This window comes from Osmia lignaria, chromosome 1 (genome assembly GCF_051020975.1).
Source record: "Osmia lignaria lignaria isolate PbOS001 chromosome 1, iyOsmLign1, whole genome shotgun sequence".
Classification (NCBI taxonomy): domain Eukaryota; kingdom Metazoa; phylum Arthropoda; class Insecta; order Hymenoptera; family Megachilidae; genus Osmia; species Osmia lignaria.
The window spans coordinates 10145445-10161382 of record NC_135032.1 but is presented as its reverse complement, the minus strand read 5'-3'; the positions used below and the strand labels follow the sequence as shown (position 1 = coordinate 10161382).

Below are 15938 nucleotides of genomic sequence, written 5' to 3'. Positions count from 1 at the left end.
CGGAAATATAAATAGCTGAGAGCGCGAGGAAAGCTGTTCGATCGCGGGGTCTTGAATCGGCTCGCGTCGTTTGTTTGTCATCGTGGCAAATCGGTAAATATTTGCAAGTAATAACCGAGCCGCTTGCAGGATCAATAGAACACAATTGTGAGCGACGCGACGTCTCGCAGACATCGAATCGTTTCGTCACGACGATCCCTCGAATCGTTTGCGCAAACTTTTTAAACGGTAAACGGTGTGTTCGACGATGCATACACGCTTCGATATTATTGCAATTTGTCTTCTTCTCTTTGCGGATACGTTTGATAAATAAAATCGTCCGGTCCGGTTTCTGGTTTCCTTTTTTACCCTGGCGGACCATGGAGAGAGCCTCAATTTTAATTTAACTTTGTATTTCATACGATCTTCATTATCTAAATTTAATTATTTATAGGAGCGTTACTAATATAAATTTATAAATCTATTTCCTTTGTAATTTTTGAAATTTCTGAAAAAGGAAAAATTGAATTGAGAAAAACCTAAGTTTCTCTACGAATGCTCAATAGTGTGTCATAATTTCTTTCAAAAAAGAAGAATGAAATATTCTTTTTTTACTTTGGAAAATCTATGTCGAAGTCCACGGTAGAATTTTTCATCTATGACTAATTTGTTTTTCGTGCCATGGTACTTCGACACCAAACAAGATAGTAATGCTTGCACGCAGATGAGGAGCATTTTGGGCCTTGTTCTCGCTGACTAATCGGTCATCCGGTCTAGTAAACAAGATCATAAAGAAAACTGTCGAATGTGATGGTCATTACCTTTGACCCTTTGAGTCACTTACAATTTACGAGATTGCTTTGTTCCTAAACGTTCGAGAGACTTGCAACGATTCGTCTCAGGGTACTTGTTTTTCGTTTTTCTCTTTGTTATTGATGATTCATAGGGTGACAATCGAAAACACGTGCTCTCAGAAGGATTCTGATGTCCATGACACAATTTGAAAATGGCACACGAAGGTTTCTTTAGTGACTCAAACAATTTACAACCCAGTATTGTATCCACTTGTGTTCCAAAATTGTTGTTAGAAATTTCGATATTTTCAGGATTTCTATCACTTTTTATCACAGATAACTTTATCAGAAAAAAAATTTCAAGCAGTTTAAATTATGAATTAAATTTTAAAACTGGGAGGCCATATGATTCGATAAAAAAACAGAGAAATTCTCCATTATCCAAGAAAAGACCACTAAAACACTCTATACCTGAGTAACAAACATCTCCTCAATTCTTTTGCATATTTCCTGATATTATTCCGAGACTTCATCAAAACCCGAAAAACACCCCTCAATCCACACGACCATAAAACATCATCGAGTCCCTTTTTTATTATTCTTGGACGTGATTGCGTCACATCGTCTCTTTATTGCCGGAACCAAGAAGGCCGCTCTCCGTTTCCCTTTTTCCCTTTTTTCCCGGGGGTCCGAACGGCGCAAAGCGCCGCCGTCGTAAATCGATTATCGTTTTACTGCTGGATTTTCGGTTCCTGTTCGCACGTCCACATCTCGGTGTCCCTTCTTTCATCGCGTTCTTTCCTCCCTGCAAAAACGGCCACCTTTTTACCTGACGCAGGTACTTACCGGCCGTTTATGGCACGCTCGTGAAACCTATCGTTCTTTCTCCGCTCTGCCCGCGTCTAGACTATCGTAATGCCGCGATTATCTGTCAGCCGTCGTGGCGAGCACGCGGACTGCCGCGTACGCGATCGCAAGCGTAATTTCGTATTACGCCCCATGGTATTATCGGTAATTCTTGTGGTCACCGCCCCGTTCGACCAGGGTAAATAACCCTTAGGCCTTTGATCGATAATGAGCGTGGTGTACGTGCTGACGAGCAGCTTGATCAAAAGGGTTAACAAGAAAGAAGCATTTTGGGAAATTTTTAATTTTTTTTTCTTGGCACGTATTTTATATAATTTCATTGTCCTCTTCTAGTCTTTCTATGAGGAGAAATCACCACAGAAATCATTGGTATTAGGAAATATAAGCTTTAAAATGATGACGCACCTTATGCGTCTTGACGTCATTTTAATAATTGAAAGAAATCTTTGTTCATTGAATAATTTACTCTCTAACGAATGTAAAAGGATTCGTATGATTTGGAATTGACAGATAGAATAATAGGGTGTCACGTAAAGCAGGGGAGAAACATTTTCAATGTTCATGCGGTTCGTTTTTTAACGGGAAGGAAATAGCGATCGATGAACACGTGGAAATAAAAAGATGGCAGGTGGTGGATGAGCCAGGTTGATCAAACGGCTCGAATTGGCAGCGATTTCTCGACCGCTGCCCTCCTACCACGAGTCAATTTTAATAATATCACCCTTCTTGGTCCGCGTTCGCTCGCGATGACTCGCACGATTTTCCGACGGCTTTCAATTATCCGCGAGCAGAAGTCTCACGGTCCGCAACTCCCCGCGAAATATCGATCCCTCGAACCGAGCTACCCTGTCGACCGCGTAACCGGAAGTGGCCTGGCTAGAATAGGAGGAATTACGTTACCCCGATGAGATTCGTCGATAATTGTTATTCGACGCGTTTTTTAATATAACAAAATATCTTCATTTTTATAATTACTAATTTCTGAATTTCACAATTCTCATAATTTTTGTATTTGCAGAATCAGTGGATTTTATAGAATTTATATTTGAAAGCCATGAAATTGGAATTATAGCAAATGAAAATAAATTGAAGATCTAACAGTCTGCTTAAAATTTCTGCTTTCCGCGAAACATCTGTAGGGAAACTATAACGAAAATTTAACGAAAGATCGACATCCACGGGCCGAGGGTTGCACGCTGGTCTTGTTTGCACAATCGATTCCTCGCATGCTGCTTTCGTACGCGGGTAGGATAGTCTTTTCCACTTTGAAAAATATCGAAAATCTTCGATTACTTGGCTGCTTGTACAATGAACAGAAGCGAACCTATCGTACCTACTTATCTCATTTACATTCTTGCTGTTTGATAATGGTATTGTCTTTTGTAATCGTTTCTGGAGGATTATTTCTTTCGAGGATACGATAAATCTATTTTTCTGGGTTTTTGGTGATTCGATACTCGATTCTTGTTGGAATTTAGGAATTTTCCATCCGTCCGGCGACGGATAATCAATTCCCTTCTCGCGCTAAGCTTTTCTAAACCTTCGCCTACCAAAATAATAGAAAATTGCGATGTTCAGAGATGGGATAGCAACAGATAGTACATTTCTCGGTTCTCGTCTCAAGTCAGGATCGAAACAATGTTTTGCTATCATCGTGACTATCGCTAACATAGAGGCTTTTACTGTTTCAGACGATCTTCGTGGGAGGCTGCACAGCTAGAACAAACATCCATACACAAGAATAACATCTTTCGCTAATCACAACACTTGGAGCACCCTGTACACAGACGAGAAGGCGACGATAGAAAAACATCGTCGTCGCTCGTTGAAGTCTCTTGGAAAAATGACGTAGCCCTTTGCTGGTTAATGAAGTGGTTTCACGTAGGTAAAAATTTATATTACTCGAATGATAATATATCTTTGCGTATACATTGTTTTATTAAAACTTGGAGAATACATAATTCAACTTATTAATTAAAACAAATCTTCTTCTAAAAAAAAATATAAGTGTCAGTGTTATATTTCATTTGTGTATTAGTTCGGCTAAACTTGAAAATATATTTTAATTAGAAATCGTAAAATTTGCAATGCACACTTAATCATACAGTTACATGTAAAAAGGACACTTCGAAATTGTTATAGATTGCTGCATCCGGTTTGATTCGATAAAAAAATACAATTGGAAACCTTGCGATCTTGATGGCACTTCCACATTCGTTGATTAAATACATTCACGGTGCGTTAAAATATATGGTGAACGACTTACGTAAGTACCTCTATATAAGTGTTACAGTCGCTAATTAGAATTAATAGTGATTAATTTACAAGAGAAAGATGCTTAACCCTGGAACGACAGTTGATTTTCATTATTTCATTCTCCAAATTTTTGACTATTTTCTTAGACATTATTTTCATTAATACAAAATCTTTAGTACTCAATTTTAGTAGCATATAGTAGATTTACTAGCTGCAACGTTCGAGAGTTAAAATTACAACAAATTATCGTTTCATACTTTTTTTTTTTTTAAATAAATTCGAGTCTTTCAGAAAATTCTTTTACGAAAATATAATAGGCTATTATTATTGCAAATCAAGTGATAGAATTATACAGGAATTCTTCAAAATTTAAGGATAATTGCTTAAAGAAAAATTTTATTCAGTGAAGTATCCTTAAATTTTTGAACACCCTGTATCTTCATTACCACATTTTTCAGTTTATATATATTTACAATATTTTGTTGTGTAGATTTTGATGAAGTTACTCGAAATAATTAAATAATTACTCGTTTTAGCAATTCTACTAAAATTTCATCGAAAATCGGATTGTATTCAGGTCGAAATTCATTGATTTTTAATTTGGAACTTCATCAGATTGTTATCATTTAATTGAATAATTGATAGAGTGATTCTTTAATTATTCAGAATTTTGCATTGTTGCATTTGGCTGTTCGCAAACGACAGATTCTACCTTTTCTGTATAGGACGTCGAAAAATAGACAGTAAATTTGTATTAGAGCATGAAAAGTAATATTAGTTTATTTATGAAAATACTGTCTTTACATGGTGCTTCTAATTGTAAGAAAAATTCTAAATCTTAAACTATTAGGTGCATAGTAATACACAGGGTAAGTTATGAAATTTAATTTCCTTAATTATCTCTATTATTCTGAAAAATATAAAAAAGGTTTACGAGTACAAAATAATTTTTTCTAACACTATACGTTAATATTTTTATTATTTAAAACAGAAAATTTTCTAAAATCTTTCACCTAAAAAAGAAAATTATTACTCCTATAAATTTTGTTTCTATCTCTACAAATTATAGGGATAATTAAGATAATCAAATTAGATGATTCATCTTATACACCACATTCAATGACTCACATATTTATTTGTATAATATGTGTGATATTTTAAATGGTCAAAGATGCTGATTACATAATTTGTTTGTTTTTATTATCTTTGTATATAATCTAATAATATTATTAAATCAATAAGATATAAGTATTCTAAACAAACTAATGTCAATCTCACGTGAACAAATACGTGAGTCACTGTGATATTATGTTTCTATAATGATATATATTATTTGATAACGGGAAGTAGAATCTGTGTACAAGATAGTACATGCTAAGTATCTAATCTACAACTTTAGTTGTTGTTTACACGAGATACGCTAATTAGTTGTTTAATCAATATTTTCGAAGTTAATAGAAATTCAATTGCAAGTATGATAATTAGTTAATCCTTTCTCTACGATAACATGATACATGATTTGTTTTTTATTGAAAACAATATAAGAGATTAAAAATAAAGGAATTAGGTAATAATGATTGTATAATAGGCAAATCATTACTGGAGAATGATTTTATCTATGTACATTCGACGTCGCATAATTATGAAAAATCTTAAAAATACTGCAAAAATGTTAATTCATGGAAAATTCATTTCATGATTAATAAAGCAGATGAATTTTGGGGATTTTTCACTGTTATGAATCGTGTCTACATTATTTCATAAAAAAATATATTTTTATACTATTAAAAACTACTCCAATTTTTCCAGTGGGTCAGTTATGGTATTATAAAGAATCTATGCAAAATCTAATGAAATATTATAATCTATTGGAATCTTTTTAATCTTAGTGGAAAATTGCACGATTTTCTTAACATTTCATAAGAGAAAATTTGAGTGAATTAACAGAAATTTTAATTAGAAGCAAATTGTTTAATTCCATTAAGATCCTCTATTTTTAGCAGGATTGAACTGGTCAAACAGAAATTTTCAGCAATCTTTTCTTAAAAACTCTGTTAGTTAAAATAATGTTTAACATCATTTAGCGAGTATTAATAATGAAATGTTTAATTATAAAGCCTCTTTCTTTCGCCAAATCATAAAAATAGTTCCATACTTTAGACTGTTAATTGGAACAAAACAAAAAGTCAACGTGTGTTAATTACGTAAAATTAGTTTATCAGCCAGGCACTAATATTTAATCAGCAACAAGAAAATATTGCTAATCGACCAAAAAATATAGTTCAACAATTTTTGCACGTAATTAATCCTTTGTGATTCTGAATAAAAAATAAACCATTTAAAATTAATAAAGTATATTTTGAAGTCTTGAAGCTTTTACTATTAACACATAATTTTTTTTTTCTAATTTCAAATCACAAAGGAATAAAACGTGCACTATAAGCGCAACAACAATAGAAAAAGTTAGTTCAATAAATCAGAAAAATTGAACAGGCACGTACGACAGCATAATGAAAATCTTGAGGAACCGTATTTCCAAAAAATTGGGACGAATGAACGATCACAGGTAAAATTGCGAATCGATATTCGGAACGCGTTGCAACCCTTAAATAATTGCGTTAATTTTCCTCCATTGAAATTTATAACAGTGTAATGAAAACAAGAAAAGAAACAATTGCAATTATGCAAGGGTTGCAGATACACTTATCTAATGCTTAAACACAAACTTGATTACCCTTAAGTACCAGCATTCAACCCTGTTTTGAAAAACATTAGAATATTTTCTTAATTTTATTGAAAATTCGTTTAGACAAAATATTTGTCTATTAATAATAAATCCAAAGACTTCTTGTTGATCTAATCTAATGTCATGGACCTAAAAAAAAAAAACAGATTTTTTCTCAAATCTATATGATCAATCCAATCCCTGTATCTAGCCTCAGAAGTATTTCAAATTTATAATTTAAAAATCAAACAAACAGTGCAAGTCTTCGTGTGAATTGCTCAAACACTTATAAGCTACTTCAAACCTGAAGAGTAATGCAAACTCAGAAAATTGGCAATCATTACCTATCATCACCGAACAATCCAAATCTCTCCTTTCCATCGCGTATAAAATACTTTATACATTCGAATGTTTGAAGATTAATAAACTCCTTACCCTAAACACTCAAAACAGGGTTGAGAAAAGAAACGACACAACCCATCTTCAAACACTTGTACCCTACTTTGAACGCTCAAACGCTTAGCCTAGAAATCAGTAGCAAAAGCTCTAAAAAATTCATCAACTATTCAAAATCTACCCTTTAAAGATCTCAAAATTTGATACTCTACTTTGAACGCTGGAGCGTCTAATTAAAGAATCAATCATGGTTCTAGGAATACATAATCGTTCTCTCAGTCTCTGACTATTCCATCATTTAATTTAAGAATGAATGATGTATCCTAGAACTTCAAATCCTCCCTCAGGATCATTCAAACACTTAAATGACAGTGTTGAAACTCTATCAAATCTTAAATTTTTTCTCAGCATCATACACTGCCCCATGATTCAATTTGAAGAAGAATAATGGGTTCCAGAACTTCTTCATGCTGAAACTTCTATTCGAAAAGCTGAAGAAAATCTAAGATCTAAAGATCAGTTACAGGTCCAGACAATTTAATACCGTTCTCGATCACTGGCATTCGATCGGCTACCTTCTCCCTGTACGGTGTCCCTTTGCCATCATCATCATCCACGTTACCATCGTCCTCTTCGTCATCTCGCTGTCTCCCCTCGTCCTCCTCTTCCTCCTCGTCCAGATCCTGCTCGGAAGAGGAGGTAGAAGCATTTTGTAGCCGTTTCACCTTCGTGCCAACAGCGTCGCCGGTTTCCTGGTCCGTGGTACCGATCATCTTACTACGAAGTATGTCCAGCAGCTTCTCCAGTCTGACAAATGATGAGTTTTCGTTTGTCAGGTTACGTGAGTATCGTTCCCCGCCGCGCCGTGCTAATCGGCCCAAACGAATCTCTGCAATACTCTCTTTAGAAGCGGCAAAAGCAACAATGTCAGCTGAAAGCCATGCTGCCAGCTAAAAGAAACGGATGTCGTGCGGTTGGTGAACAGCGAAGCGGAAGCTGAGCTTTTCTACGCGAACGGAAGGGTGCTCGCGGTTCTATTCATTCCAGTGCGATTGGGATTAAAAAAGAATGCTTAAATTTTAAATACAAGATAGTCCAAGAAACGAGCTAATTGAAAATTTATTTTTTTCAAAGTGTTAAAATAAAAAGTTGCCATAGGATTGTTCTTTGGAGTTTCGTAGACCACCCTGTATTTTTTCTTTTGAAATTTTAATTCAATTGATTTAGAAAAATTTTAAAGCAACTCAAAGACTTTGATTTTATAAAATTATCTTGGATTACATAAAACAAGGAACAATGCACACTGTACACGAGACAATACAAAAATGGGGTAAACTAAGATCATGCTATTGTACAAGCTGCAAAGCCATGCCAACGTAATTTACACTATCCAAATGTAAAAAATAAATTTACAATTGCAGAATGGAAGAATCTGCGAACGATGAGAAGTGCTCTACGATTGTTTCAAAAAATCAACAATCATTTTATCGTAAGACTTTTATTCTTTTTTCTCTGAACTTGTTACTCTTAAAATATACAAAATGTAAGATAATGACGAGACAGCGACTAAGGGACAAAGAAAATAACATTCGAGACTTGGTTCACGCTGACAGACTCGTAACTTGAAATGTTTAATTATATTTATACAATTCTATATAAAAAAATATATGAGTATTTTTATATACAAATCACCAATCGTTAAATGTTACAGTTGTAAAAATTGAAGAACACAATCTTAAAATTATTAAGGTACGAATTTGTTTTTGTTTTTTTTTTAAAGAGATTCAATTTTTACTGTTGTCAATTTCTTCTTCATTTATTAAGTCATTGAGTATAAAAATTACTGTTTTTGATACAACAAACAGATATCTCTTTTATAAACCAAGAACACAATTAAATTCTTGTTAATTACCTATCTATGTTAATTGTTCAAAACTCACGTAATCTCAGCCAAAGAAGCTTCGTACAAAACGTTCCTATATACAAGCAATTCTTTTTAACACCTTACCAACCTGTTAACCCTTTAAGTGCTGCAAGAATTAAATTAAGCTCAAGCACTGCAGACATGATGCAATTACTAAATTAGATCTAAATGGAATAAAAATTAATTAAGTGCAAATTAATATACATACACGCAGGGTCTATTTGTTAAAAATATTCAGCACTGGAAGGGTTAACAAACGATTAATAAATTTTCTGCAATTAAGCGATATCATTTATCCATTTTATCCTCGAGCAGTAGGTAAGGTGTTAACTAATGGCACGTGCCGAACCATGAGGCAAGGTGTTAAGGACACTTCTATATTGTATTATAATAGACTCTCGTTATATTGCCGCGGTAGGGGTGGAAAATTTGTCAAATTTCAAAACTTCCAATTGGAAGGAAAAAGAAAAATAGACTCATTTTCATAGACTATTGTTCAAATTGCTCGCGTGGCAATATAACGAGAGTCCACTGCATTTATAATAACTACTGTTCAGAGATGACAAAATGGCACCTGAACAAAATAAAGATCTAAAGACCCACTTTGTTTAAATGTGAGTGTTCCCAATGGAATTATAGACATCCTATCTTGTCATCTTTGCACAATGGTACTATATCATTACTATAACAACTATGATCACTCTCCTAGCCAAGGTAAAGCTACAGCACAACGTAGCAGCCGGTCAGCAGGAACCAAGGCAAAGAAGAACTTAAATCTTTCCAAGCACTTTCACAATTAGAAAAAATAAAAAATAAAAAATGAACAAGGCTACTCGAGGATAGAGTGAACGATAGACCTACGTGCTATTCGACATTGTACATAGTAGTAGCCTCTAGCAAGCCCTTGAAGCCCCCGTTTGCGACACACGCCAGTGGTACGCGTATGGTTGCGGGGCCCCGCGCGTACGTAGCCTAAATGTAGGCGGTGGTGTAGGTAGCGCGTGAGGGTGCTGTCAGGACTCTGGAGGTCAGGATACCCGTCGAGCAGAGATCTTTCGGCACGAAGGAGGAGCCACCACCGACAACGGTCACTTCCGGGATCTCGGTGATGGCTCGGCACGTGTCCTCGTCATCGAGACGATCATCGTCCTCGCTCACCGTTCTACGCCCGTCTCTGGCCGCGTTCTCGTTCAACGTCTCCGAGCAAGCTGGCTTCTCCATCTCACTGAACGCCCTCTTCGCCCCCGCGTTCTTCTTCTTCCTTGACTTCTTCGAACCCCCTCTCTGTCTCGTCTCGTCGTCCTTCCTCGATCCCCTGGTGCTCCTCTTGGACGTTCCAGAGCTAGACTCTATATTAGACTCCACACCTTCTTCGCTATTAACTTTGGTTTCCTCCACAGCCACCTTCTCCTCAACATTTTCTTCCACCGCTTCTGTTTCATCCTCCTTCTTACTGTCAATGGGGAGGTCCGAATTGGTCAGACTAGATGACTCTTCGAAGGTGGCATCGTCGGGGGGTGACTGGGTAGCTCGATTATCCTCGTCCACCGTCCAGGTAGCTGACGTCGCCGGACTACAATCAGCGGAACGATAAACGCTCGGCTTCTCGGAGACGAAATGATGGTGTGCCAACTCGGCGGTACGCGAACGCAGCATGCCGAAGTGTTGATGGACCGAGGATGATCCGGAGGAGGTGGACGTCGAAGGGAGAAGGTTACAGGTGTCGGAGATAGCGGTACGCACGGGGGTGCTGGTTACGTATGGCGAGTCGAAAGTAGCGACAGGGGTGACCGATCTTGCGTTTACGCACTTTGCCACGTGATTCTCGGCCAGGCTCTTGGACGCCCGCGCCTCCTGCAGCTCCCGTCGCAGGGCCAGCGTCTCTTCCTCGAACGCTGCGATCTCGCGGCCTTCGTTGCTAAGTGCCAATACAAGTCCACCAGTTTATATATGTACATTCTCGCGTGTCGTCTTCCGCGTCTCGCGAATGGAACGTGATCCCGGCATGCGGACAATCGGGTCTGATATTCGAGGAACACAGGGGCACCCGGGGGTGTTCCTACAGAGTGAGGCAAGCTTGGAGGCAGCGGGTCAAAGGTGGATCGTGACTGAAGGACAGAAGGTTTTTGTCAAATTTTTAGGAGAAGTGTGTTACGGCTAAAGATAAGGTTCTTGCTAATTTGGTGAGAAATTTTTGCCAGGCTTTGATGCGGTTATTAACCCTCGGACGGCGGACCATGGAGAGAACCCTCGATTTTAATCCAATTTTCTTTCATTATTTATTATTTTCGTTTTTTAATTCTTACACTGTTCCTTTAAAAATTATTCTTCCAATATACGAATTATATATTTTGAAAATTTGGGTCGTGATTGACCCAGGCTTCGCTGTTCAAGGGTTAAAAGAGAAATAGAGGTTGAAGATGAAATTTTTGCAAGGCTTGGCGCTTGGTTATGATTAGAAAGAAGAATTGCAAGGCTTCGATAAATTCTAGCTGAAGAGAAGGTTCGATGCAAGGCTCCATGTCTGAGTTCATTGGATATGGTTAAGTAATGGATTAAATAATAATACGCTAAATAAGAAACGTCGTAAAATTTTATCTTAAAATGGCAAAAAGTAGAAGACAGGTTTATCAAATAATTTATACAAAATGTATCGAGTTTTATACGATTTCGGTCCGTGTTGATAGAAATTACACAGAGGGAGAACAAAGTGGGAGAAACAGAGGGAAAGAAAGTAGAAGAATAATGATAAGAAAATACTACCAAATTACTAATTAATAATATCAACATACTTATACAATCTTTCCTTCGATTAAAAAATATAGGAATCTTAATTTCCTTGTAAAAATACGTATTTTTAGAACAAAACTTTTATCGGAATTGTATTGAAAAAATATATATATTAATAAGACGAGACGAATCACACGTGTATAACAATACAATTTAACAATAATTTCACCAGTTTACGTGAACTCTACTGTGCAAATTGTGTGCTACTTGAAATCACGAGTGAAACAATCAACCAAACGTGTATTTTACAAAAAGAAAAAAAAATATTGAAATTTTTAAATCCCTCCTACAAATGTTGAACAATAAAAGATATATCATAAAGGAGTACTCACTTTGCATTCAGTCTCAAAGTGGCCACTTCTTCTTCCAATTTTGTGATACGTTTTTCACTCTCTTCTTTCTCTTCCATTAATTTTACAATTTGATTCTGAAAACATGAAATCAATTGATGATAAATACCATTGCTTTCAAAACGTTTAAAATCCTTTTTAAAATGAAGGAAAATATTTTTGTCTGTAAAAATTATTTTTCTTCAAGAATTTATTACATATTTTCCTCTAACATTTAAAATTACAATGTATTTAACATGGAAGGAATAGAACGATATAAAAAATAAAATTCTGCTCCAAGACGAGCAAGTTCTCTCCCGTCGGAAGAAAACGAGGATAAAGATAACAGATAAGGGAGACAATAATATACCAGCGTAGATAAGATGCCACGGCTCGTTTCGAAAGAAATCAAACAATTTACATAGTAACCTGCAATTTTTCACGAGATAACGTTTTACAACGTACCGCTCTTTGGTTACACGATTCCACGCCGTTTATGAGACTCCAAAGTTAGCCAAGGTTTCATTTATCAGTAATTCTTTACTTTGAAAATTCGTTATTTCTTCATCGAAGAAAGAATCTTTCATACCCATTAATCAACTAAGTATTTCTTCACTTAAAAAAGAAATCTCATTTTCGTTAAAAATGAATTAATATGTAATATCTTTTCATATTAATTAGTATATATTCATCCCCTACCCTTATCCAGAATATACAAAAAGAATTTTATTTTTCAATACCAATTGAAACCTACAAATTTCACCCCCTACCCTAGTGAAATGCCTAAAAATTCCTTATTAATAGAGAATTTTTTCTAACAATCTAACCCTTGTCCGATTTAAAATATGAATATTCCTCGTCGGTTTAGCTGTCGTCTCTAAATCGCGAAACAGGGGAACGACACGAATTCCTCGTCGCGACGGCCACTTGGCCTGGTGGAAACGCATCGAGTGGGTTCGGGCTCGTCGGTCGGGTGTCGGCGACGAGCGGCCAGAAATTTACATGCACAAAAGTGGAAGGTCCCGAAGGTTCAATTACGAGATTGGCAACGCGACAGAGAGAGGCAGGGCATAGAACGGACGGCCATCGCTTCGGCTGATGAGGCTAATGGATGGTTGAAACCCGAGAAGACGGGAGAAAGAGGGAAAGGAAAGAGGCCAAGGGAGAGGCCGTGACAGCCGCTAAGTGCCTCATCCTTCACCCTACCACGTCCCTCTGCCTCCCTGTTCGAACAGTCTCCTCTCTCTACCCCTCCTAGATAACACCCTCATGTGAAACCTAATCATTTTTACCGCGTCACGGATATTTCGTATTACGTCTACATTAGGTTCTCCGGTATCAGCCGGTTTTATCAAGAATAGAGTCCTGCCTTCGAACCCTCCTCCACGGGAGTCTGACCAATTAGGGGATGAAGCCGTTTTTGGAGCCAATGGATATTGAACGTGCTTGGATAGCGAAGGTTTAACCCTTTCTGATGATTCTTCTTGGACGAAATGGAGCTGGGATCAGGAAGTTGAGATTGGAATGGATTGCAGAAACTGAAAAAAGAATTAATTATTCTTAAGATTGTTCGAATATAAAGGCCTCCCACGAAATAACTGTTTATAAGATGTGAATATAAATAGAATGGAAACGTCTGCGGCGAACTTGATCGATGAAAATTCGCGTGCAGACGATAATCGAGAGGGAGGGAAATTGTGGAAAAAAGAAGAGAAAAGGTGAGAGAGGGGAAACGAAGATCACCTGGCCGTCCTAATCAAACAGAACGTACGAATGCTACGCAAACAATATGTCCATGACCATGTCGTAGAAATGCCGAAAGCGTCGGTCGAAGCGGCACATTATTGTAGCCTAACTGCAAAGTTGAGAGAAAGAGAGAGAGAGAGAGAGGATTCCTAGCTCTCTACCCGCTTTGTTTTCCATTCCCACGTTCTCTATCTTCCGACCCAAACTTCTATTCTTCCTCGATGCTTCCTGCTTCTTTTTAACGGAACCAACGCCTATCAACGCTTCAAGTTCATTATGGATCCATGAAAACTAATCCTATTGCAAATTTCTCTCTGATACAATCTCACTGTGTTGAGCTCTGCGTTGTTTGCATGTGGAAAACACTTTTATGAACATTGGTAGCAGATAAAATACACATACCGATTGTGAGTCAATGTTTTGAAGAGAAAGTATGAATCATTAGTCGTGACTTATCTAATCACCAATAGCGGGGATAGTTATTGGACGTTTTTAATTGACCGTTTCTAAACAGAATTGATATTCTCGTGATTTTTTCGAAGGAAATTATACGTACGTTTAAATTGGCCACCTCCAGTGATCTTTGGTTCAGTTTCTCCTCCACTATAGCTTTCACTTTCGAAACTAATCCTTCCTCGCATGTTTTGTTAGCTTGCCTAATTTCTCGGATAAAATCTGTAACAATTAAAATGTTTAAACCCGTTTGCATCTAAGATGAATTGACGTAAATTAAAATTCCAAGTTCCTGGAAATAAAATGACAAAAAAGGTGCCATAAATATGTACCTGATAACATTCCTGGTTGGTAATCTGATGAGCCACTGTATTTACACTGTGCCAGCTTTGCCTTCATACCACCTAACTCAGACTTTGTTTCATTTAATTCCTTGAACAATTGGCTATTGCTCTTTTTCAATTCTGTCATCTGAAAAGTCCATATAATTATTATTATAAGGAAAATGTATACATAATTCTATACTATTGAATACACACTTGTTCAATGAGAGACAAAACCAGCTTATTACTGCGTCCAATGGTTGTAACAGAACTTCCACTATCAACACTATCAGGATCTTCGCTCTGAGCAGGAGCTTCTGCTGATCCAAGGCCAGGATCAGAGTACCTCCGATGCTCTGAATTCAATTCATCCCCATTGATTCCATTGTTTCTGTTAGCAGTTGGTGGCAGACTTGCATAATCCCCATTTTGATAGTTAACAGGTATAGGAGATACCATGCCATTCTCTTGCAGGCTTGTAAAACCATTTGCCATAGAATTCATGCTTATATCCATCGGGTGAGTTTGATTGAGGTTTCTCCTAGGTCTGTTGGGTATAGTTCTGATGCCAGAAAATGGCACTGGCTGATATAATCTGTACATGGCTGGCAGTGAAACGGGTTCCATGGCATAGGTCATTGGCATCTGTGCGTAACCACACATGCTAGGATCGGATGCTGTTGTAAAGAGACGCTGTCCATTACTTGGAAAGTTCTGCTGTACGTTAGACTGCCACAATACATGCTGATGTTCCATGCCAGGTACTACATCATTGTTTTGATTGTTTTGAACGCTATTCATCCAAGAGTTGAACATACTATTCCTCTTGCTGGATCGTTTCTTGCTCTTCTTGGAGTGGCTACTGACATCGTCGCGATACCCCGACTTTGATGGGTCCAATCTGAAGACAATTCATCTTTAATGAATAAACGAGTAACTATGAATTGAAAAATTGCGTGAAACGTCGTGTCTCACCTTTTATCCATTTTTACGGACGATTCGCACAGTGTCCGAGGTTAATCACAAATCAACACTCGCAGTATACGTGACATGAGGATCTTACGAGATATCTTACTGTTACGAGTATGTTGAAATACTGACGTTTCGATACGCACGAGCTTAAACTAGGTAACTAACGTTACAGCATGAATCCTAGTAATAGCACAGACGAGATATAGAATAGACCAGTCGTCTTATAGGAGTTCATATTACAAGATCTGAAATACCGGCGTAGTCTAAAACCTCGTCTGTGCAGTCTGAGTTCGGCCTCGACGCTTGCAGCGCCTTAATCTACATATCCATAGCATCAGAACATTACCGATAAAATAGGTATGTTTCATAACGTGTGTCCATAAC

General features: G+C 37.1%; 1 protein-coding gene and 1 long non-coding RNA gene across 8 annotated transcripts in view; one reads left to right on the top strand and one right to left on the bottom strand.

Annotated features, from left to right (window-relative positions):
- Positions 1-9798, top strand: part of LOC117606206 (uncharacterized) — a 100789-nt gene extending 90991 nt beyond the window's left edge. Inside the window, exons 4-6 of one of the 3 annotated variants that reach the window (XR_004581927.2) lie at positions 3332-3521; positions 3783-7858; positions 7925-9798. This is a non-coding gene — a long non-coding RNA (uncharacterized LOC117606206). Of the gene's footprint in view, positions 1-3331; positions 3526-3782 lie in introns of all 3 variants that reach the window. The other 2 variants (XR_013062123.1, XR_013062126.1) reach the window with 2 other exon arrangements.
- Positions 7685-15821, bottom strand: LOC117606194 (uncharacterized). 5 transcript variants are annotated; one of them, XR_004581926.2, is made up of 7 exons: positions 15558-15821; positions 14799-15483; positions 14592-14730; positions 14363-14481; positions 12064-12158; positions 9803-10859; positions 7685-7824 (listed from the first exon to the last, which is right to left on the bottom strand). XR_004581926.2 is itself a non-coding variant. In XM_034328345.2 (7 exons), exons 1-7 carry the CDS (start codon positions 15566-15568, stop codon positions 7795-7797), a joined length of 1839 nt encoding a protein of 612 aa, XP_034184236.2. In that variant the 5' UTR covers positions 15569-15821; the 3' UTR covers positions 7685-7794. The 5 variants fall into 5 exon arrangements, 4 of the variants coding, with proteins under 4 accessions (XP_034184236.2, XP_034184237.2, XP_034184235.2 ...); XM_034328345.2 differs by having other exon boundaries at positions 10100-10859; XM_034328346.2 differs by lacking the exon at positions 7685-7824 and having other exon boundaries at positions 8827-10514; positions 10752-10859.
- Positions 15822-15938: the final 117 nt, after the last annotated feature.

Coding starts and splice junctions, on each gene's coding strand:
- LOC117606194 (XM_034328344.2), bottom strand. Junction 14,731..14,798: donor TTTTGTCTCTCATTGAACAA/GTGTGTATTCAA, acceptor TGGACTTTTCAG/ATGACAGAATTGAAAAAGAG. Junction 14,482..14,591: donor CCAACCAGGAATGTTATCAG/GTACATATTTAT, acceptor TAATTGTTACAG/ATTTTATCCGAGAAATTAGG.